The sequence below is a fragment of the Mustelus asterias genome, chromosome 9 (assembly GCF_964213995.1).
Source record: "Mustelus asterias chromosome 9, sMusAst1.hap1.1, whole genome shotgun sequence".
Taxonomy (NCBI): domain Eukaryota; kingdom Metazoa; phylum Chordata; class Chondrichthyes; order Carcharhiniformes; family Triakidae; genus Mustelus; species Mustelus asterias.
The window spans coordinates 48,364,724-48,390,301 of record NC_135809.1 but is presented as its reverse complement, the minus strand read 5'-3'; the positions used below and the strand labels follow the sequence as shown (position 1 = coordinate 48,390,301).

The 25,578-nt window shown below is 43.3% G+C and overlaps 1 protein-coding gene across 2 annotated transcripts in view; it reads left to right on the top strand.

Annotated features, from left to right (window-relative positions):
- The window catches only part of cadps2 (Ca++-dependent secretion activator 2), a 660,384-nt gene that overhangs the window by 236,223 nt on the left and 398,583 nt on the right, over positions 1–25,578 (top strand). For both annotated transcript variants that reach the window (XM_078220144.1, XM_078220143.1), the window contains exon 3: positions 8,775–9,107. In XM_078220144.1, coding sequence (XP_078076270.1) covers positions 8,775–9,107 — 333 coding nt within the window. The remainder of the gene's footprint in view (positions 1–8,774; positions 9,108–25,578) is intronic.

Here is a 25,578-nt window from a genome sequence, read left to right as displayed (position 1 = left end):
AACTGGAGCATCCATAGGAAACCCACGCAGACACAGGGAGAACATGCAGACTCCACATGAACAGTGACCCAAACTGGGAATCGAACATGGGTCCCTGGCGCTGAGAGGCAGCAGTGCTAACCACTATGCCATTGTCCTGCCCCATGTCAAAGACCGTTGATCCCTTAATAACCACTTGGATCTGTCAGTCAAACTGTGAACTTACAAGCCACCTCCCAAGTGATGATGATTAGTTGTGGATGCAGTAACACAGTAATGATACTATAATGATGGAGTTTAGGACCATGTAAACAAACAGCAATTGAAACTACCAGCACCGTTTTTTTTTATAGTTCAGAGACACAGCATTTGAGTCACATCCCGACTCTTTCCCCCAACAGCAAAAATAGGATCTGTCAGAAATGGGGGAGGGACTTCCAGAATCACTGTCCTGGTTCCATTTTGGAAAATCACGGCATCTCCAGGACTCTGCAAACATCCAGGCCTTTGCCTTCTGAGTGTATTGTACTAGGCCTGTAAAATCAGAAATCAGTGTTAACCTGCAGGTACAATTTTTATATTTTATAAAGTAGGCCTGATTTCCATTTGGAACACTTTTTACTGGTGATGGCTTTGTAAATGATAAGAATTTATAACAACCTCTGCCACATCACTGATCAATACATTTCTAGATATCAATCTTTAACAGCAATTGGCCTCCCTTTAGAACAGGAAGTGTCATTGCACAGTTTAAATATAATATCCAGGTACATAGGGATTTAATGTGGGCGAAGAAGGTCTCATCCACTTTGAAGAACCAGTGGGAGCCCCCTGACATTTCTCTCCGGGACACCCTTACATTTTATTCATCAGCATTGAGCCTCCCCTCCAACTAAACCCCCACTAGAGTGGAAATCCCACCCTTGAGAGCTGCTGCCAACCAGAAGCTGGCAGCTCTCCAATCCTGGCAACGTCACTAGGTGCCTTCAATAGGGATTGTTGATGGATCCCTGGAGTGAGTGTGGGCAGGATGGGGTTATAGGGAAGGGGCATCACTGGCGAGGGGTGGGGGAAGGAGTACAAGAAATGGAAGGAAGGGCGGGTGTTAGCTTTCAGCAGGATATCCATGTCCCAATGTTGGGTCCCTCAGTTGGACACAGACTGCCCACATAGGAGGGGTCCCTCTGGCAGACCACTGGCATACAGGACAGGGTTTGCTGGACAGTCGACCTGAATGGCGAGTTCCCCATCTGCCCTTGGTTGGATACCAGTAGCAGTGGGAGGAAGCCCTTGAGGTCCTTCATTGGCCCCCATGTGGGATGACCACCTGCAAGCCTTCCCGTCCTGGACTTGAACCAAGAGAAGCAGAAGGATAGGGGGATCTACACCTCGCATCCTCCTGCCCAATCACACAGCACCCCCACCCACCACTTCCCAACCCTCCTGACATGGGGCGTGTTAAACTTTTCCCTCAGTTGTAGTAGAGAATGAACAGCTAATATGACAAGACCACCTGTTATATAAAGATTTTCCCATGGAAAAACTGCAACTGGTGTTTTAAAATAATTGCTTGTGCGAAATGTGAGATGCTTTTGGATTTAGGCACCAATAAACTAGCTAATACTTAATTTTAAAAATAAAACGGAAAGCTAAAAGAGAATTCTAGCATTGAAGGTCAAGTTCAATATGAAAGAGTTGTTTTAAAATTTGAATCTATTGGGTTTAATTAATCCTAGTTACAAGGCTTTTCCCTCGTCTGTCAGAAACTGATACCTGTTCTAATTTAAACAGGTGATGTTGGTCCTTTGGGAAGGCAACACTTGGGCTTCATTATCATCACACCAGTACACTCTGAAAGCATTAGTTTAACCTCATCATTTATGGAAGTATTTAATTTACTTTCCAGCGGTAACAAGAAAAATAGACTTTTATTTATGTACCACCTTCAACAAACATCGGATGTCTCAAAGTGCTTTACCGCTAACTTTTGAAGTTTAGTCACTGGTGCAATAGAGGAAATGCACAGCAGCCAATTTGCAAACAGCAAACTCCCAATTTTTTTTTTGTGCGTTGTTTATTGAGGGATAAGTATTGGCCAGGATTCTGGGGTAACTCTATTGCTTTTCTTTGAAATAGTGCCATGCGATTTGTTTTATACCACTTGAGAAGGTTGAAAGAGAGCACGTTCGACAGTGCAGCACTCCTTCAGTATTGAACTGGAGTATCAGCATAGATTTTTGTACTGAAGCTCTGGGGGTGGGACTTGAAATTGTGTTATTCTGAAACGAGAGAACTACTGATTGAGGCATAACTGACGCTGGTTGATACATTGGAGAGAAATTGTAGCAATAGATTAAAAAGGCCAAATGGTTTGAAAGAAAAGAAATGTCCTTTTTTTTCTCTCTGAGAATATCCATTTTCTTTCTGACCAGGCCCACATACTTGCTGGAGTAATGTGGCGCTCCTCAGCCTCAGGTGCATTACTGGACTTTCTCCCACCTGCCGCTGAAGTGTTGCCAGGGAAACGACATGTGCCGGGAAGCAGCCAGCCGCAGAACTCATGCCACAGCTGAGCTACAACAGTGGAAGCATAGGTGATCGAGGCAGGACCCCGCTGAAAGGGAACTTTAGTACAAGTGGCCAAGTGCTCGTAATTATCGAAAATAAATAGTTTACAAATGATCTTGTGGGGTATATACTCACTGCAGTCTGGAGGGGAAGTAATTGTTTCTCAACAGGCTGATAGTGCTCAGTGTTGTGTTGAGAACTGGACACAGTGTGTGAGAATACATTTGTCCTTTATCACCACTGCATGCCTCCATGAATTGGAATGGCTGAATATTTACAGCACTTAAAGGAGCAAACCTTAAGAAAGGACAAAGGAGCATTAAATAATGAGTGCTTGTTCCATGCTTTCCATTCATGCGTTACAGTGACCCATGGACATGCCTTGTAATTATGATGACTTTGAACCCAGTATGTCCAAATTTTGAAACAACTGGTTCTGATCTAGAATTAAGTATTACAAATTCTCATGCCTGACCCCTTGCATTAGATTTCCTTTTAATTGGCTTTCATTTTAGCAAGTAGTTATCATGAATTTAATACCCTCTCCATTCATTTAACACTGAGAATTCAATATGTCTCAAACATTCACACAATGAATTACTATTGAACTGCAATAACTTTACATGTGTTATTTTTCATACAATGGCTTGCCAGTTGTATTCTCTGGCAATTCCATGTTTCTGGGTTTAGCAATGGAATAAGGTGTTACGGCTGATTCTCCCAGCCCACTGCACTGCTCGAGTAGCGCAGCAGGCTGGGAGATATCAGCGGAGGGCATTTCACGGGCTCCCCACGGGGTGCCACTGCCTCTGTGCGTCTCCCAGCTGAAGATTTCCAGCGTTATCAGCTCTGCGCCAGAAATCAGGATTGGGAGATAAGAACATAAGAAATAGGAGCAGGAGTAGGCCATCTAGTCCCTCGAGCCTGCCCCGCCATTCAATAAGATAATGGCTGATCTGATAGTGGTTTAGTTCCACTTACCCGCCCGCTCCCCATAACCCTTCATTCCCTTATTGATCAGAAATCTATCTACCTGTGACTTAAATATATTTAACGAGGTAGCCTCCACTGCTTCAATGGGCAGAGAATTCCAGAGATTCACTACCCTCTGAGAGAAGAAGTTCCCCCTCAACTCTGTCCTAAACTGACTCCCCCTTATTTTGAGGCTGTATCCTCTAGTTCTTGTTTCCTTTCTAAGTGGAAAGAATCTCTCTGCCTCTACCCTGTCTAGCCCCTTCATTATCTTGTATGTCTGTATAAGATCTCCCCTCAGCCTTCTAAATTCCAACAAGTACAGGCCCAATCTACTCAATCTCTCCTCATAAGCCAACCCCCTCATCTCCGGTATCAACCTGGTGAACCTTCTCTGTACTCCCTCCAAGGCCAATATATCCTTCTGAAAATAAGGGGACCAAAATTGCACACAGTACTTTATTTGTGGCCTCACCAGTACCTTGTACAATTGCAGCAAGACCTCCCTGCTTTTATACTCCATCCCCTTTGCGATAAAGGCCAACATTGCATTTGCCTTGATCACCTGCTGCACCTGCAAACTGAGTTTTTGCGATTCATGCACAAGGACCCCCAGGTACTTGTGAGATCAGGGCTGGCTGGATGGGGGGTCGGGGAAATCGGCTCTGGCCGGGGCTATGGGGGAGGCGGGGACATTAGAGCTTACCTGAGGGAGGCCGGGGGGGGGGGGGGGGGGGGAGGGGGGGCCAGGAGGGCAACGATGGGGTGTTGTGGGGCTGGCCAGCGATCGGATGGCCAGCAATTTGGAGCCACTGCGTATGCACCGATCTCCGTGCTGAGAGATTGGCGCATGTGCAGTGGCTCGCTCAGCACTATGCTGCTGGCCTCTCAGGTGGGAGTAGGCCCCACCCCCTGATTTGCAAAGGGAATCCTGCTGAGGCACTCTGTGATGATGTGGAGATGCACCCTGTGATGCACAAAGTGTCGGAGATTCGCTCTGAAAACCATGCTGAAAAAACCAGAGGGAGTTACTCCCATTTTCCCACAAACTGGGGACCTTGAGTTTTTTGGGGAGAATCCCAACCATTATCTTCTACGTGTATCCATCTGACCAACGAATACCTCAAAGCAGGTTAATGTATCTAAAAATATCCCGGCTTCCACTTCCATTGACAGAATTTTACCAATGTTGCACTTTGTCACGTTAGAGTTTCACATGTTTTCATCACATGTTCCTATGTCCATGTGTACAATCAAACCAAGTTTATAAACCTGTGACACTGTAAACTTCCCTCTGGGTGCTGCAGCACCTCAGGTTTGTATTTCTAGTACCTCAAACTGTATTAATGCAGAAACTCCTGCACTCCAACCAACTCTGCTTCTCATGTCGCTATAAGTTTTGCTGTTTAACTGTCAACCCCATAAAGTCAAAAGTATTTATAAAGTGAGGACTAACTTTCAATTGGGGATTGAATAATCTCCGTATGCCCTCTTCATTCTCTCTCTGCACCTCTGGTCCCGCTTCACCTGCTCACTGCACTTCTGTCTGCAGAGGTCAATCCCTCGGTCTCCAAATGAAAGGAAAAAGCTGCAAATGCTCGAAATGGAAACGGAAGTCACTGGAAATATGTCGCACATCCGTCAGCATTGGCCAGGGGAAATTTATGGGTGGAATTCTCCCATTTGAAGACTAATTGTAGTAGTGCGTAGCTCTGGCAGTGCCCTCCCTATTAGTTGAAACAGTGGGTTCCACCCTCAGAGCCTGTGCTTCAAACCTCATTAGCTATGCACAGGTGAGTTCCCTCTGAGTCACCCGGTGGGGCCAGCAGTTGATTTGCGGCCCACCATAAGCTGGCGGGTTCAAAGATCATGCCGCCATAATTAAATATCAGTTCAGCACACTTGTGTCACTCTCCCCAGCCCACCCATCTTCACCAGGCTGTGCAGGACGTCAGCAACCCAGAAGGGGAAGGCTAACAGCTTCAAGAGCAAAGTCTGTCCCTTGATTCGACCACCCTCCCCCATGCCCATCAGCATGCAGTGCCCATGCCCCACTTGGACCTCTACCCATTGTATCTGGAGTCTTCACCCATCCCCTCCCAGTAAACCCAGGTATGCCTTTGACCCCCTTGTCTGTGAGCATTTCATGCAGTCTTGTCGGGTTGCAGCTTGCTTCCCCTCAGTGTTTCTTCTGCCTTCTGTTGTTCATATTCTTCATTTAACCCTTGCTCCCCTGCCATCATGAGCCCCCATCTTTCTCCCCCACCTCTCCTCGCCCAGCCCTCCTTCCACATTGCCCCGCTTGTCTTTGTCAGCCCCGCCGCCCCAGTCTTACATAGAAACATAGAAAACTACAGCACAAAACAGGCCCTTCGGCCCCACAAGTTGTGCTGAACATATCCCTACCTTTTAGGCCTACCTCACACTCCAGCCCTAGTTGAACTGAAACCTTTTAGCAGTTGCGCAGTCCTATCCAGACTGACACTGGTGTGTGCCAAGTAGAACCCTGAACACCCCAACCCCAGGCTTAATACTGATCTGAGATTGTGACAGAGGAGGGCCCATGGGTCCAGCAGCATAGTGCTGTCCATGAAGACCCCAGCTCGGCAAGGAGATGTGGGACAGGAACTGGTCTGCAGGATGGAGTAAAACGCATCAGGAATAGTGCAATACTCTGGCCGAAAGCCTTCATTGCGCTCACCACAAAGTCTCTAGCGAACCGAGGACCATCTTGTGCACATTTTATCAATCAGGTTTTAGACTGAGGTACTTTCATGCTGGCTTGACGCAAGATTGGAAGGCCTGATGGGATACCAGTGGGCAGTTTTAATGAGTATTCATAAGATGCAAATGAATGCAAATGGAGTTCACGCCACCAGCCAGTGGGAAGAGTGACCCGACATTAACCTGCCATTTTGGGAGAATTGCGACATGATTTCATGCCGGCAGGTTCCTGACTTTTTGGCTCCTGCTAGATTCTGTGCACCCATTCATCACCAAACACACCATGGGCGGACTGGGAGAATTCAGCCTGATGTTTCAAATATTCAGTCTGAACTGAAATAGAAGAAAGACTCTAAATGAGCACAGAAAAGTGGAAAAAGGATACCACTTTCACAGAGATGGGAAGTTAATGAAAAGTTTTTTGGGCCTTTTTCCTTATGGGGGCTGTTATATTTGCAATCTTTTTGTACTATAGATTTTACAATAGTGCCAGACCCATAAATGAATGCCAATTCTCTGACTCAGGAGGAACTTCTGCGGCTGAGGAAGCATTGGCAATGTGTCCAGAATAACAAACAGAACAACCTTTCCGACTGTTTTAGCTACTGGAATTAATTTAAGGCTGCACAGAATTCTACTCCTGTGGTTGATGAGGGGGCTGCTAACACAAGTTAAACTTTACTTTTTAAGCTCTGAAGTTAACTTAAACTCACTATCTACCTCATGCTGTGGTTGAGGCAAAAATCAGAGATGTACTTAAAATGAAACAAGATAGATAATAGAGAGTGAAAATTAACATGTTGATCGGGTGAAGTAAGGTGGGCAGAGGCTGAACTGAGGCATAAAGACTGGAACAGACCTGTCGGGCTGAATGGCCTGTTTCTGAGGTTTAAATTTCAATGCAATACCATGAAGAAATGAATGAATAACTATAACATTTTTTACAGTAGAAAAAATACCTCAAAGGAAAGAAATCTTAAAAGGTTGCATTCACTACACTAGATAATTACTTGTTTGAATTAACACTTTATGGAGAATGGTATTCTTTATATCATTGTTGGGTCAGCAGAGCTAATGTGCCACAACACTTGGCAATTGCAAGAAAATTCAGCACCATTCAGGTATATATATATGTATATTCCACATCAGTTGTTGATTTGAGTTACTGATATCTAGTTACTTATAAATCTGGTTTATCACGTAAGTAACTGGCGAAATGGCAAAGGAAAGTTTATTTTTGAACATGGCTTGACTATTCCGCAAGCTATATAGTTGAAAGCATCAAGGGATGGTGAATGACTAATTAATTGCTGAAAGCTATATAGCTACAGGTTGGACCATTAACATATACCTGTCTTGAGCTAAATTGGGACATAAGGTGGAATCTTCCAGGCTTGGCAGGTGGAGGAACTTAAAATTTGGCATGAGTCCAAAAATCAATTTCACAGATGGATGAACTTTGGCAATTATGGTTTTGGGATTTTAAGTGAGGTTAACATCAATGATGTCAGGAAGTCCTTTCGCATGTATTAACATGTCATGCATGCTCATTAAAAGGCCAGCTTGCCAGCATTAAGTTCGCCCTCCAAATAAGTTCCCCATCAGTGAGAAATGAGAACATTCACATTCAGTACTTCTTCCATATTTGATGCTGAGTGGCCACTCTTTGAGGAGTATCTGTAAATGCCCATCCATGTTTGAGATTGGGTAGTCGCAGTGCAAGCTGCATGGAGGATGGCTAAGGGAGGGAGGGAGGGAGGAAGTGTTAGCAATGAAGAGTGGAGCAAAGATGGAACTGATAGCGCAGGCTGTCTGACCGCCCTTTAAAAATGGCATCCGGACCTTTGACCCCATGAGGTACTGGTGGAGAGAAGGACTTCCTGCTCATCCTGGGTGCAGGAATTGTTGCTGTAATCCTTGCGAATGCAGATGTAATGAGCTAAAGGGATGACGCATGGCCGACCATCCATCCACTGCACCCCACTCTTCCTCCCTGCCAGTGAAAATCACTCCCACCTCAGCTCCCACCATGTAGGCTTCAGGGTGGAAGAATTTACCCATAAATTTAAAATGAATTGCAACTGGTCTTTAATTTTCTGTTATGTGCACTGTGACTGGATTTAAATGGAGAGCCACCAAGTGCAAACTAGATCAAATCTGTTGTCCCCACAGGCCCTCCCCATTCCTTCTTAACATCTTAGCTACTTTCTTTGTTCTTTTAATATCCTCATTGAGAACGTTTATATCAGTTTTCTGTATTTCTCATAACTGTTGTGTGGACCATTTAATCCATTAACTTTTACAATTGCAATACTTAAAGTCCCTATTCTGTTTTTGAGTTGGGTGCAGTTTAGAGACACTTCAGTGTTTAGGCTGGCGAAAGGCCCCTCCCTATCTGAAATTTTAATCTGTTTTATGTCTCCTTGCATTGCTCTGCATTTCTATCACTTTCTGCCAGTTGTGTGTATTTATTCTGCTAAGTCATGTGCTGCTGACATTTAATGCAGAGTATTCCCTTTTTCCCCAACCAGAGCTTTCTGAAAAGCGACCGTGTGGCCAGGATGGTTCACAGTGGAGGGTGCTCTGCAAATGACTTTCGAGACGTCTTCAAAAAGAACATTGAAAAGCGGGTGCGCAGCTTGCCAGAGATCGATGGCCTCAGCAAGGAGACCGTGCTCAGTTCCTGGATGGCCAAGTTTGATGCTATTTACAGAGGGGAAGAAGATCTGCGCAGCAAGCCTGCCCGGATGGCTTTGAGTGCAGTGTCAGAGCTCATCCTTAGCAAAGAGCAACTGTATGAGATGTTCCAGCAGATCCTGGGGATTAAGAAAATTGAACATCAGTTGCTTTATAACGCTTGCCAGGTAAGCTGCGAAACCAGATTTTCATCCTAAGCTTAAAAAGCACGGCAGTAACCTTATTTTAATGTCATGTAGCATCGCCCAGTTTACATGTGCCATCTATTATAGCGATGGCAGGTACAATCTTACAGTAACTATACTGGTTTTATAGTTCATTAAAATTAAAGTTCATGCCACTGCAATCTAATTATATAATGTCATTTGCTGTCGGGTATGGTGAAAATTACAAAATGAACTTGTAATTGGACTTTAAAGCACCACATTCCGCCCACAGTCAGTAAATTACTCTTGAACCGTGATCACTATTGTAACATACTGTCCAATTTCTGCACAGCAAGGTCCCACAGAAAGCAATGAGATAAATGACGAGTTAATCAATTTAAGTGATGTTGGTCAAGGGGTAAATTTAAACCAGGGCTGAGGATGAAACTTCTGTCTCTTTGTGAGATTGCCGTGCAACCATTTATGCCCATGTGAGGGAGCAGAGGGGACATTGGCTTATCATCTCACCCAGAAGGAGGGACCTAGTTTCAAGTTGTGCACACTTTATTGCAGCAAGTGTGCTGCTCACTTTGATTGTGGCAAAAATGGTTCCTTCAGTAGCTACAAAAGTAACATTTGCATTGCTGTGGCACAGCGGGGAACCCTCTTTGACCAGCAGGTTTGTGGATTGAAGTCCCATTCTGGGCACTAGAATACTAAGTCCAGGCCGACACTCCCAGTGCAGTACTGAGGGAGTGCTGTATTGTCAGAGGTGCCGTCTTTTGGATGGGATATTAAACCAAGGCCCTGTCCTCCCAGGTGAATTAAAAAGATTCCAGTAGGAAGAACCTCAAACAGGATACTTCAGGTGGGAGGGACGCTCCACCCTGAACGGGAGTGAATCTTCCTCCTGGCAGAATTGAGTCTGCCTGTGAATGTCTGAGTGTGGGACCAGCATATTAGCCGTGTTAGCAGTCACTGAAGAAATCCCTGAGTGTGCACGATACACTGGTTTAGCAGTAGCTCTACGGGGATGGGAGGAGGCGCTTTTAAGTTCAGGGCTGGTAGGCAGATTAGCTGGTAGGGGTCTCCAATGGATGGCAGCATGTAGTGAGACAGTGATTGAGGCAAAGAGAAAAACATATTCCAGCCAGCAGTTTCCTTTAATAGAATGCTTTCAGCATTTTATTTTCTACTGTTTGAAGATGCTTTTGTCCAGAAATGCCTTAACATTTCTGTGATGAGAGGTAGATATGTATAGAAAAAAATTGATATTGAGGCCTGGAACTCCTGCGTTGGATACTGGGTCGGGGTCACAGTGCTCTGGAAATCTGCATTCTTTGTTTTTTTCCAAAGTAAGTTTCTTTGCCAGCAGGTGAATCTCACAACAGTTTGTTATGGGTGACGGCCTGTTGGAGATTGAACTGCGTGATTTGAAATACTGTGCTTTCGTAACATGTGAGCGTTCCTACTCTGCCAGTGCAAATTAATCCTGGGTCAGGCATTGTTTTCGCTTGTCAGACTGAACGCAGTAGTTCCAGTGCCAAATTACGGGCAGGTTCTTGTGCTCCTCTGCTCTTTCACTTGTGTGTTCTTGCCAATCGGACACTGGATTCAGATTTCCCAAACTCATTTTACCTCCGATCCTTTGTGGTGGGAGATAAGACCATAAAATCATAAGATACAGGAGCAGAATTAGGCCATTCGGCCCATTGGGTCTCCAACATATCATGGCTGATTCGGTTCTCAACCTCGTTCTCCCGCCTTTTCCTCATAATCTTTCATTCCTGGGATCATTCTTGTGAACATGTGTGAGCATCTTGTGAGATGCTCCTTGTGCTGGTTCCAGGGCAAACTGCAGGAAAACTGAAGGCCAATCCGCTTGTCAGCTAGTGAGATGACGAGTAGGAGTCAGTTGTGCAAGTCCATCACTACAAGCTGGTATAATGGCCAATATTGGGTTCATTCAGTGAAATACTTAAATTGTTCTCACAAGGATCCTGGATAACTATTTATGCAGGAAGTATCATCAGCTGCAAGCAATAGATCGAACTCTGGGTTTCAGAGCTTGAGCAGCAGCTGGTGTCACTGTGGCTCACCCGGAAGGTGGTGGCATAGTGGTATTGTCACTGGACTAGAGACCAAGGGCAATGATCTGGGGATCCAGGTTCAAATCCCATCACGGCAGCTGGTAGAGTTTGAATTGAATAAAAACCTGGAATTAAAAGTCAAATGGTGACCATGAAAACATTGTTGATTGTCGTAATAAACCATCTGGTTCACTATGCTCTTTAGAGGTAAGTCTGCCATCCTTACCCAGTCTGGCCTACATGTGACTCCACATCCACAGCAATGTGGGTGACTCTGAAATCAAAGAATAAAATCCCTACATTCAGCCCATTGAGTCTGCATCAACTCTCTGAAACAGCATAACAGCATCCCACCCAGGCCCACCCCCCGATCTACCCCGTAACCCCATGCATTAACCCCGCTAATCCCCCTAATCTACATATATTGAGACACTAAGGGGCAATTTAGCATGGCCAATCCACCTAACCTGCACATCTTTGGACTGGGAGGAAAGCCACACAGACATGGGGAGAACGTGCAAATTCCACACAGACACCCAAGGCTGGAATTAAACATTTTTTTACAAAAAAAAATGAAAAGGGCAGATAAAGGGCGACCCAATGTAAATGAATACGAATCACAACACCCCGCCAATGGAACCCGCCGCCCCCGACCAACACCCCACCTGGCACTGTCCCCGGCTCAGCCCCTGTCTGAGAATGTGGTGGAGACAAGGCCAATCGAGACTTTCAAAAAGGAATTGGATCAGTCCGTGAAAAATATGAGTGATGGGGAGGGCCTGGGTAGGATGCTCTTTCGAACAGTCAGTGCAGACTTAATGGGCTGAGTGGCCTCTTTCTGCACTGGAGGGATTCTGTGGTTCTAATGGTCTCATTATGTGCTGTAACCATTCGATGATTCTATAATTCTACAAGTAATAGTGGTGTTCATTGGGTAAAGTTACATGCTAACGTTGCCAAAGAGTGAATTTTGGGAAATCATGATTTTCAGTCCATTGAAATTGATCCTTAATCTCTGCTCCAAATTTAGCACATTTCTTCTTCCTTCCCACTTTATCTGCTCTTTATTTTGAATGTTTCTCAATTATAACCTTTTTCCTGGTCAAATTCCATCCTGTGTTTTCTTCTCTCCTGTTCTTTCCTCCTTCAGTTTTCCAGCAGCTATAACCAAGTATTCATCTAGGCATGCTGTTGTAGGAACCATGGATTGCAATGAAGATGTACATGGGTGTGGTACTGATGGAGTGCTATAATATCAGAGGTGCCATTTTTCACATGAGGCATTGCACCAAGACATTAAAATTTTGTCCTGGTCAATTTCTTCAATGGGCACCAACAAAGAAAAGCAATTAATTAGTCATTCATCATCCCTTGATGCTGCTTTGAATCTTTCTGTGCACAAACTGATTCTCATATTGCCTACATGACGACAAAGGCTGCTTTGAAATGTGGAAGGATGCGATAGGTGAAGCAGAAGAATTATGTGAATGGGAGCTGTGAACGATTATCACAGGGTAAGAATGAGAGGTAACCTTATTGAGACATATAGGATCTCAGGGGGCTTGACAGGGGAGATGCTGAGTGGTTGTTTCTCCTTGTGCGGAAGTCCAGGACCAGAGGGCATAATCTCAGAGTAAAAGGGTCGCCCATTTAAGAAAGAGATGAAGAGGATTTTTTTTTTGCAGAGGGTAGTGAATCTGTGGAATTCTTTACCATGAGGACTGTAGAGGCTGGGTCATTAAGTATGTTCAAGGTTGAGATAGATTTTTAATTAGTAAGGGAATCAAGGGTTATGGAGATGAGGCAGAAAAGTGGTGTTGCGGATTATCAGATCAGGCGGCAAGGTAGCACAGTGGTTAGCACTGCTGCTTCACAGCTCCAGGGACCTGGGTTCGATTCCCGGCTTGGGTCACTGTCTGTGTGGAGTTTGCACATTCTCCTCGTGTCTGCGTGGGTTTCCTCCGAGTGCTCCGGTTTCCTCCCACAGTCCAGAGATGTGTGGGTTAGGTTGATTGGCCATGCTTAAAAAATTGCCCCTTAGTGTCCTGGGATGCATAGATTAGAGGGATTAAAGGGGAAAATATGCAGGGATATGGGGGTAGGGCCTGGGTGGGATTGTGGTCGGTGCAGACTCGATGGGCCGAATGGCCTCTTTCTGTACTGTAGGGTTTCTATGATTTCTATGAGGCATGATCTTGTTGAATAGCAGAGCAGACTCAATGGGCCGAATGGCCTAACTTCCGCTCCTCTGCCTTATTGTCAAATAGCCTTATAGAAACATAGAAAACTACAGCACAAAACAGGCCCTTCGGCCCCACAAGTTGTGCTGAACATATCCCTACCTTTTAGGCCCACCTATAACCCTCCATCCTATTAAGTCCCATGTACTCATCCAGGAGTCTCTTAAAAGACCCTATTGAGTTTGCCTCCACCACCACTGACGGCAGCCGATTCCACTCGCCCACCACCCTCTGTGTGAAAAACTTCCCCCTAACATTTCCCCTGTACCTACCCCCCAGCACCTTAAACCTGTGTCCTCTCGTAGCAGTCATTTCCACCCTGGGAAAAAGCCTCTGAGAGTCCACCCGATCTATGCCTCTCAACATCTTATATACCTCTATTAGGTCTCCTCTCATACTACGTCTCTCCAAGGAGAAAAGACCGAGCTCCCTCAGCCTATCCTCATAAGGCATGCCACTCAATCCAGGCAACATCCTTGTAAATCGCCTCTGCACCCTTTCAATCTTTTCCACATCCTTCCTGTAATGAGGCGACCAGAACTGAGCACAGTACTCCAAGTGGGGTCTGACGAGGGTCTTATATAGCTGCATCATTATCCCCGGACTCCTAAACTCAATCCCTCGATGGATAAAGGCCGTAGTAAACGTTTGATTTCACTGCCTGGTAAATCACTAAGCAGGGACATAACTCAGGGTTATTGTTTGAAAAACATGATTGGAGCTTTCTGCTACAAGTACCAATCTTAACAGGGAATGTTACATCTCTTAACAGGAATTAGATAAGTATTTCAAAATAAGAATACAAAAGATATGGTGAATGGTATTAGAATTGATAACTTGAGTTGCAAAACTCACACTCCACTGGCTCAATGAGACAAATGGCTTCTTTCTGCGCTGCAATTTCTGTGATTGCATGGGGAATATATTTTGTAAGCATTTCCTTTTGTCTTCCTTCTCTTGCTCTCTCTGCCATAGTATTATTAATTGAACATCAAGTCTCAACATTGCTGATGAACTAGCTACATCACGATGTCTTAATGAATGAGCACTTATTTCAGCTATTATTTTCTGCATAAATTTATTTATTACAGCTTAATTTTCTAATTAAAATAGTTTGTGTTCTGTCATCAACAGGCCACCTGTTAATTTATATCAATTAAGTTTTCATCTTGTAAACCTTGCTTGCAAGTGGGTATCGCCGTTATGTGATCCGCAAAGACATTAGAAGTGTCAAACCAGAAAATAATTAATCTGCCACCTATGTTGTGAAATTGCTTTAGTGACAGTGCTTCCGCACTATGATCCAGACGTTATGTTGAGAATCCACCCTGGTTTCACTGAAGAGGTTTGAATGGGAACTGCAACAACAACTTGCATTTATATGGCAAAGATCACTCGGGGCTGCTTTGTAGTTGGGGGTCAGACCCAAGGGAGAATTTGGGGGGATCTGGATAAACTCACAGCCAAAGAAGCTTTTTGAAGGAAGATGAAGTGAAGCAAGATGGAAAAGCTTAGAAAGAACATTTTTGCCAGTCTGGTGAGGACAGGAACAAGGAAGTCTCAATTGGTCCTGACATTGCAATAGAAATGTTAACTCTCTTTTCTCTCCACCGATGCTGCCTTACTTGCTGAGTTCTTCCAGCAGTTTCGGTTTCTATTTCAGATCTACGGCACCTCCAGGGTACTGCTGTTTGCTTAGCTTACATGTCTGTTTAGGCTCAATGGTAACACACTATTTTCTGGGCCAACAGGTTTTGGGTTTAAGCCCCAATATAGAGATTTTAGCACAAAACCCAGTTTAAAATGTCAGTGCATGGTGGCACAGTGGTTAGCATTTCTGCCTCAGTGCCAGGGACCCGGGTTCGATTCCGACTTATGTCACTATCTGTGTGGAGTCTGCACGTTCTCCCCGTGTCTGCGTGGGTTTCCTCCAGGTGCTCTGGTTTCCTCCCACAGCCCGAAAGACGTGCTGCTTAAGTGCATTGGCCATGCTAAATTCTCCCTCAGTATACCTGAACAGATGCCAGAATATGGCGACTAGGGGATTTTCACAGTAATTTTATTACAGTGTTAATGTAAGCCTATTTCTGATACTAATAAATAAGACTTAAAACTCAAAGTGAGGCACAGCACTGTCAGAGGTGTTAACTTCTTTGAGGCATGAAATCAAGTCTCTATATTCCCTTTCAAGCAGATATTCAAGAGATGATGCTGAAAAGTGTTATAAAGGGCGGCATAGTGGTTAGCACTGTTGCTTCACAGCGCCAGGGACCCGGGTTTGATCCGGCCTTTGAGGACTCTCTGTGTGAAGTTTGCACATTCTCCCCGTGTCGACATGTGTTTCCTCTGGGTGCTCTGGTTTCCTCCCACAGACCAAAGATGTGCAGGTTAGGTGGATTGGCCATGCTAAATTGCCCCTTATTGTCCAAAGATGTGTAGGTCAAGTGGGTTAGCTATGGTAAATGCACAGGTTTACAGGGTAAGAAGTTTAACAACACCAGGTTAAAGTCCAACAGGTTTATTTGGTAGCAAAAGCCACACAAGCTTTCGAGGCTCTGAGCCCCTTCTTCAGGTGAGTGGGAATTCTGTTCACAAACAGAACTTATAAAGACACAGACTCAATTTACATGAATAATGGTTGGAATGCGAATACTTACAACTAATCCAGTACCCTTCGTACCCTTCGTTGTCCAGTACTTCCCCGGAGCAGAGAAGCTACGGCATCTCCTCCGGAGCCTTCAACATGTCATTGATGAAGACGAACATCTCGCCAAGGCCATCCCCACACCCCCACTTCTTGCCTTCAAACAACCGCACAACCTCAAACAGACCATTGTCCGCAGCAAACTACCCAGCCTTCAGGAGAACAGTGACCAAGACACCACACAACCCTGCCACAGCAACCTCTGCAAGACGTGCCGGATCATCGACACAGATGCCATCATCTCACGTGAGAACACCATCCACCAGGTACACGGTACATACTCTTGCAACTCGGCCAACGTTGTCTACCTGATACGCTGCAAGAAAGGATGTCCCGAGGCATGGTACATTGGGGAAACTATGCAGACGCTGCGACAACGGATGAATGAACACCGCTCGACAATCACCAGGCAAGACTGTTCTCTTCCTGTTGGGGAGCACTTCAGCGGTCACGGGCATTCGGACTCTGATATTCGGGTAAGCGTTCTCCAAGGCGGCCTTCGCGACACACGACAGCGCAGAGTCGCTGAGCAGAAACTGATAGCCAAGTTCCGCATACACAAGGACGGCCTCAACCGGGATATTGGGTTTATGTCACACTATTTGTAACTCCCACAGTTGCGTGGACCTGCAGAGTTTCACTGGCTGTCTTGTCTGGAGACAATACACATCTTTTTAGCCTGTCTTGATGCTCTCTCCACTCCCATTGCTTTGTTTCTTAAAGACTGGATTAGTTGTAAGTATTCGCATTCCAACCATTATTCATGTAAATTGAGTCTGTGTCTTTATAAGTTCTGTTTGTGAACAGAATTCCCACTCACCTGAAGAAGGGGCTCAGAGCCTCGAAAGCTTGTGTGGCTTTTGCTACCAAATAAACCTGTTGGACTTTAACCTGGTGTTGTTAAACTTCTTACTGTGTTTACCCCAGTCCAACGCCGGCATCTCCACATCAGGTTTACAGGGACAGGGCAATAGCATGAGTGGGATGCTCTTTCGGAGAGTTAGATGCAGACTTGATGGGCTAAATGACCTCTTTCTGCACTGTAAGGATTCTATGAAGAATGGTTCCAGGGATGAGGGAATTCAGTTTCAAGGATAGGCCAGAGAGGCTGGGGTTGTTCTCCTTAGAGAAAATTGAGAGGAGATTTGGTAGAGTTATTCAAAATCAGAGTAGTTGGGGAGAAAATATTCTCATCTGCAAAAGGATCAAGCATTAGGGGACTCTGATTTAAGGAAAATTGCAAAATCACCAAGCACAATTTGAGAAAACATTTCTTTGTGCAGTGAGTGGTTTGGAGCTGGAATACACTGCATGTGCATGTGCCGGAGGCAGATTTAACTGTGGCTTTCTAAATGGTTTTGGATAATTATTGAAGAGAAAGAAAGAAATTGAAGGGCTATGGGGAAGAGGTATGGTAGTGGGACCAATGAATCACTCTTGCGGAGAACTGGCATGAAACAATGGGCCAAATGGCTTCTGTCTTTGCTACAACCATTCTAAGAATCTACTATGGATCCCACGGTGTTGTATGTGGGAGAGCAAGAGAGTTCTGATGTTTTAGCCAACCTTGAATATCAATAAAACAGATTAGCTACTCATTACTGTTGGTAGGATCTTGTGGTGTACAAATTAGTCACGACGTGTGCCTCCATTACAACAGTGGGTACAGTACAAAGTAATTAATTGGCTGTATGGTGCTTTGGGACATTCAGGGATGTAAAAGGTGTTTGATAAATGCAAATTCTTTCTTCTTTCTACCTATTTCCTCTACCTCTCTAGATTTCTTTTTTATTTTGAATATATCAAATCCTCGAGGTTTGACCATCCTCAAATAATTGCAAGTTGCCTGGAGGCTGCACCTTGGTTTCAGGTTGAAGGATGAAGTAAAATTAGCTACACCGCCAGTAGCATCACTGTAATTATTGCTTCTAATGAGCAGTATCACTTTATGACACTATTCATGCTGATCATCTTTAATGGATGAAAAGTTGCTTGAATCAGCACCAATTGTGTTTCTAAGAGATTTTCCACAAGGGCCATAAAATGTCAGACATACTGGTCTCTAAGTACTGTTGGGTTCAGCAAATTAACCAGTGGAAGCAGCAATTACTTTGGCAAGAATCTGTCTCTTAGCTCTGACATCTTAGTCCCAAAATTTGGCAGTGTGACTATATTCTAGTTAATGCCATGTTACCAGCAGGTAACCTGATGTATATTGAATCTCTTTTTAAATTGTTAACTTGAAATGGGTCACCTGACAAATAGTTTTACACAAGTTTTACAGGTGCAAATGACTTTTTCATCTTTTGTGTGTAGAATTCTGCTGCTTGAAAGTCATTCTACAGTAGCTTTTAGTCACACTCATTGCTATGTCAATGATATGATGTATGCTTAAGGTTGTCAATTAATTTTGGGTATATTGTCAAATTGGGAATAACAACCCTAGTTCACTTGTCTTTCTAGTTTAGCTAATGCATCTATGTATGATACAGAAAGAAAGTATTTGAAAATGAAAGAAAGGGAAAAAAAGACTCTTTTAAAATGTGAACACCAGTTTCAAGATAGGAATCACCCCTGGCCTGGACAACAGCTGTTGAGGCGACTGTTTGTCATAGTTATGATACATGGTTCCACAGTACTGACAGCCCTCGGGCATTGTGCCCTTGTGCATTACATCTCATTTCTGAATCTAAGCAGAGAGGGTGTGTGGGCCAATTTTACTGCAGTGAATGTTGTAGCTGAGTCACAAACAGTTCTTAGTAGATATTCATGTACACAGTTGTGGCTAGAGGCTGTATTTAATAGGCATGAATGTGAATTCTGGCTGGTTTTTCTGCTTTCCTCTTGGATTATTGATGCCAGGCACAGGTTGAATATCTCAGCACAGTTCAGGAGCTTAGCCAGTGATTATCCTGGTTGGCATGGCTCTGTTACACCCAGGTTGATACCTTTCATATACCCAATGAAACATTGTTGGTGTTAATGTCTAAATGACAGTCAAACAACCTGGATTCTTGAAAACCTGCCCTCAATTTTGAGCTTTGACAAAGGGTCATCTGGACTTGAAACATCAGCTCTTTTCTCTCCTTACACATGCTGCCAGACCTGCTGTGATTTTTCAGCATTTTCTCTTTTGGTCTCAATTTTAAAGTCGGCTTGAGTTACTATTCAAATGTTGTTGAAAGGTACTTTCCACATTTTTGAGAATTTCTTTACCCAGCCCTTATTTTTATTAATAAATATTATTTATTAATAAAAATAATATCTTGATTTTTGTTCATTGATATTGTATCTGTAAGATGTTTGTGCATTGATTTAAATGGTAAACTGTGTTGTGAACATATTTAGTGAGCAAAATTCAAATTCAATGGGAAGCAACGCAACTTGTCCGAAGCAACTGAATTATTTGTTTGATTCTTAGCATGAGTGCCTTCCCATGCTGATGGTAGAATTTACTGGAGGTATTCTGCAGGCTTCCAAATAGTTAGAGAGCGAGAGAGAAGCAAATCACATGTGCCAGAAGCATGGGGCTAAATTTGACCCGCCGTTGGGGATGCATTGGAGGTGGGAAGACAAGAAAAACAGCACAAGAAGGCATTGGGTGGCATGCCTGACATCGTCCAGCTGCTGTGCCACTGTGGTAGACGGCCTGCCCACTTGAACTATTTAGGTGGCCAATTAAGGTCCTCGTCCACTCTGTGGGCATTTTCCCCATGTTGTGAGGGTCTGCCACCCAGCGGGGAGATCACCGGGTAAGCCCTCGTAGCGCTTTTTGACCCATAGAGTAGCCCAAAGTTGTCAAATGCCACCCCCTCAGCATTTCCCTTCCTGCCGATGATGATGCCTGCCACTGGACGGGCCTGGAAAATCCCACTAAATTTTTCCCCCTCAATGCAATAACATTAATATTTTCAGTATTTGCCAGTCCTCCAAAATTGAATTTTCAATCATTAATAAAAATGACATGAAAATTCAGCATTGAGGAAATTTAGCAACCAACTTTGAATTGTGCAGTTCTTTATCTTCTGGGTGTGGGGGAGGCAGAGTTCTGGGTGAATGAAGGAGAACAGTGGGTGCTGGTACCAAGGAAGAGTGATTTGTATTCCATGCATCAAAACTTAAACACAGGTTTAGTGCTGAAATGAGAATGACAATCCCTTAATTAAATTCAAACCTACTATTACTGATTCTCACAGATCATTTAAGCAGATTTTCAATAATCCATGTTTTAGATCATTACTACAGACAGAATAATGACAGTGTTGCCGAATGCTTCCTAGAAGGGCATCATCTTGAAGTAACAGCATTAATATTTTATACTCATCACAGTCACAACTGTCTACACTACTTCAAATAGCTATTTGACATTCTAAGCACTGAAAATGACATTGGTATCTCTACACAGTGCAACCTGCCTACCGATCTTTATTTCCCCCGGAGACTGAAAATAATATGCAACTCATTTCTCCTTTTAGCAAATATTTGACCAGGGTAACGTGTCAGTATGAATGCAGCTGTTGTTGCAGATATCTATAATGTGTTTTCCGTCCCCAATTCTTGTGATGTTACAAGGGCATAAGGAGGTTATGAATTATCTTTCACAGTCGGGATGGGATTGGTTTTGATCAGCTAGGAAAATGAAATACTTGCTTGTTTGAGGCTTTTGAGAAAGACCTTCATGACCATCCTGTGAATAGTAATGAGTTCCCTGACCCCACTTCACCTACCTAGGCTACTTTCATTTCGTGTGTCCTTGTTGTTGACATTGGTTGTCTCCTCAAGAAGATGGTGAATAATGTTCCCTTTAAGTCAAGAATATATCAGCGTTTGGTCTTTCGAATTCAAACTATTTTGAATCCGTTGAATGATTTTCTCCAAATGATTGATCGATTGTTTTGTTGTCTTTGGTGTTAATGCAGCAACACCGCATTGCTTGCCATTGTATTGCAGTTTGATCAGCTGCAGTAGTGCTCTTGACCGCATGACAAATGACCTTGTTAAGACAAATATCATGTGTTTACTCCTGGGACTGGTTAGGGTGGTTGTGTTGAATTGTCTGGATCAAACATAAATGGTGGATGACAATGGGTAGATGGTGGCGTAGTGGTAATTCTACTGGATTAGTAATCCAGAGACCCAGGTCAATGCTCTGGGGACATGGGTTAAAATCCCACCAGGGTTGAATTTAAATTCAAATAATATTCAATCAATTTGGTGACCATGAAACTATCATTGATTGTCATTAAAACCTATGTGGTTCGCTGATGTCCTTTCGGGAAGAAAATTTGTCGTCCTTAACTGGTCTGGCCTACATGTGACTCCAAATCTACAGCAATGTATTGAATCGTAGCTGCCTTTGAAACGACCCAGCTAGCAAGCTGCTCGGTTCAGTTGGAGAAGGGCAACACATGCTGGCTTTGCCAATGACATCCATTCCCTATGAAATTATTTTTTTTAAAACTTCATTCAAAGCCTGCCTTGCCAGTGTGAAGTTCTGGGAACTGCCTCCAGCATTTTTTAAAGACTAAGTTTCTAAAACTCTGGTGGGGAAAGCCGGCAGTGGAGCTGGTGGGCAGCATACCTCTTTCCCACCTGAGTTCACACCGAATTTTTAAAAAAATCCTTCCATAATCTTAATGACCTCTATCAAGTCTCCTTAGCTTTCTCTGTTCTACAGAAAAGACCTCCAGCTTGTTAAACCTTTCCCAATTGGTATAGTCTCTCTCCGTTCTGGGAGCATCAGAAGATTGCAATGTCATTGGACAATGATCCTGTCTTTCCATAACATCAGAGGATGATAAAGAATTATGGGATTCCAGTTTCAGGTATGTTTTGCTTCGCTTTATCTGAAAAATACCAAAAGCCCTTTAAAGCCAATTTCTTTCTCTTAAGTTTAATTAATGCCTTCATACCAGTTGATTTAAAGCCCTGCGATTTTACGTTGGCTACTGGCCATCCGTCTGCACCTTTATTTTGTTGTCTGTAAATGGAACCAATGGAAACTGTGCACCAGAAGAGAATCAATCTTCATTTCAATTATTTTGATTTGCTTTTGGGTTGACAAATATTGCAACACAGCTGCCAATCTTGTTTCACAGCCAGAAGTGAGGTTTTACAAACACAATGGCCAAATACAATTTTGGTTCTGTATGGTTGCTTTCACTTCTTTAAAAGAGGGGCTTTAATTTCCAATGGGGCACAAGTTATGGTTGGAAACAGTAACAGGCCAAAACAATAATACTAAGGTACTGCTGCTTCCCAACAGGCCACGCTGATTAACACCAGACATTGCTGAACAGAATGAGAGCAAAACACATAATGTCTAATGTTCTGGGGAATAACGCTGAATGCGTTGTCGAGTTGTCACTGCAGTCATCCCTAATCTGAATGCATGACAGGTAATCATCGTGAGGAAGCATTTGCTTTGCAAGAGCCATCTGTGATTAGAAAATATTATTTTTGATGATGATGGATGTTGTTCATCCAATACTTGTTGCATTATTTATAAATTAATTTGTACTTTAATGTATCTTCACACTGCCACTGCAGAATGACAGAATTAGAATCAGAGAATTGTTACATCATAGAAAGAGCCCATCATGCCTGTGCCAGCTCTTCAAATGAACAAAGCACCTAGTATCATTCCCCTGCAAACCTGTACCTTCTCCCTTTACATGTAATAATCCAATTCCCTCATGATTGCCTTGGTTGAACCTACAGCCAACACAGCCTCAGGTAGCACATTCCAGATCTTAACTACTCAAAGGTTTCTCCTCATGTCTCCATGTCTTCAACACCATTATTCCTGCGAAACTCATCTCCAAACTCCGAGGCCTGGGCCTCGGCTCCTCCCTCTGCGACTGAATCCTGAATTTTCTAACCCACGGACCACAATCAGCAAGGATAGGCAATAATACCACCTCTATGATCATCCTCAACACCGTTGCCCCACAAGGCTGTGTTCTCAGCCCCCAACTATACTCCTTATACACCTGACTTTGTGGCCAAATTCTCCTCCAACTCGATTTTCAAGTTTGTTGATGACACCACTGTAGTGGGTCAGATCTCAAATAATGATGAGACAGAGTACAGGAATGAGATTGAGAATCTGGTGAACTGGTGCAGCAACAATAATCTCTCCCTCAATGTCAGCAAAATGAAGGAGATTGTCATCAACTTCAGGAAGCGTGGTGGAAAACATGCCCCTGTCTACATCAATGGGGACGAAGTAGAAATGGTCAAGAGTTTCAAGTTTTTAGGTGTACAGATCACCAACAACCTGTCCTGGTCCCCCCATGCCGACACTATAATTAAGAAAGCCCATCAACGCCTCTACTTTCTCAGAAGACTAAGGAAATTTGGCATGTCAACTACGACTCTCACCAACTTTTACAAATGCATCACAGAAAGCATTCTTTCTGGTTGTATCACAGCTTGGTATGGCTCCTGCTCTGCCCAAGATCGCAAGAAACTACAAAAGGTCGTGAATGTAGCTCAATCCATCACACAAACCAACCTCTCATCCGTTGACTCTGTCTACACTTCCCGCTGCCTTGGCAAAGCAGCCAGCATAATTAAGGACCCCACACACCCTGGACATTCTCTCTTCCACCTTTTTCTGTCGGGGAAAAAGGTACAAAAGTCTGAGGTCGGGTACTAACCGACTCGAGAACAGCTTCTTCCCTGCTGCCATCAGACTTTTGATCGGACCTACCTCGCATTAAGTTGGTCTTTCTCTACACTATAACACTACATTCTGCACTCTCTCCTTTCCTTCTCTGTGAATGGTGTGCTTTGTCTGTATAGCGCGCAAGAAACAATACTTTTCACTATATACTAATACATGTGACAATAAATCAAATCAAAGCTTATTTTGACTCTTAGTTTTATTTATTTTGTAATGTTTTGTGCTTAATATATCATATACAGGTACCATAAGGTCCAAATTTTGCTGGAGTGGATCATTTCACCGTGTGCCTAATAGCATTGTTCCTACATGATTATGTTTTTTTTTTAAATTGCCAAAAGAATTTCTGGAAATAGAAACTTATAAAAGTGCAACAGAGGATTTGGGACCTTAGTGAACAATGATTAAAACAGCTGTATTTCCTAGTTTAGGAAATGAGAAGTAAAGTATGAGAAGAAGAGTGAATAGGGTGAATTCAATGTCACACCAGGTATGGAAAGACAAATAGAAAGATTGGATTAAGAGAGAGAAATGTGACCGAAAGAAATTTAAAAAAAAATTAAAATCTCTCAAAACAATTCAGAGTCCATTTGAATGATAAATAGTGGTTTACACTCCAGACAAGAGAAGTAAATTGGCAGTCATCAATAATCACATTATTAAGAAGTTGCTTTATTGATCTTAACTTACTATGGTGAGCTTTTACAAATTTTAGGCAGGAACAGACTTGGCAACAAAGCTTTATTGTGAATCAACTTTATTGAGACAAAGTCAGGATAGGTTTATTAAGTTCTCAGATAAACTATGTCAACAAACTTGGGCAGTGATTTACAATTTAACAAGGAATACAAGATCTGAACAGCAGAGCACAGAAAATGGTTTGGTCTTTTGATCTTCAAGCTTCTCTTCCTCTTGCTGTCTGTACCTTGTCTCTTATTTGGTTTTGTTGTTTCAAATTCCAGAGGGTATTTGATAAGGTGGCATTTCAAATGCTACTGCATAAAATATACAAGATTGGCTAGCTAACAGGAAACAGAGTTGGCATAAATAGGTCTTTGTGTATTTGGCGGGATGTGATGAGTGATGTTCCATAGGGATCAGTGCTGGGGCCTCAACCTTTTACAATTTATATAAATGACTTGGATGAAGGGACTGAAGATATGGTTGCTAAATTTACTGATAGCACAAAGATAGGTAGGAAAGAACTTTTAAAGATTATGTAATGAGGCTACAAAAGGACATAGATCAGTTAAAAATCTGGCAAATGGAGTATTATGCGGGCAAAAGTGAAATAGTCCAATTTGGCAAGAAAAATAAAAAAGAAGTTTATGATCTAAATGGTGAGAAATTGCAAAGCTGAGAGCTGTACAAGGATCTGGGTTCCTAGCGAATGAATCACAAAAGACTGATATGCAGGTACAGCAAGTATTTCGGAAAGCTAATAGAATGATATCATTTATTGTGAGGAGAATTGATTACAAAGGTAGGGAAGTTATGCTTCAATTGTACAGGAGATTGGCGAGACCACATCTGGATTATTATGTACAGTATTGGTCTCCTTTTTTAAGGAAAGGTGTTTATGGATCAGACGCAGTTCAGAGGTTTACTTGACTAATACCAGGAATGTATGGGTTGTTTTATGAGGAAAGGAGAGATTAGGTTTTAATCCAGTAGAATTTAGAATACTAAGAACAAAGAACAATACAGCACAGGAACAGGCCCTTCGGCCCTCCAAGCCTGCACCGATCATGTGTTCCATTTGTATCCCTCT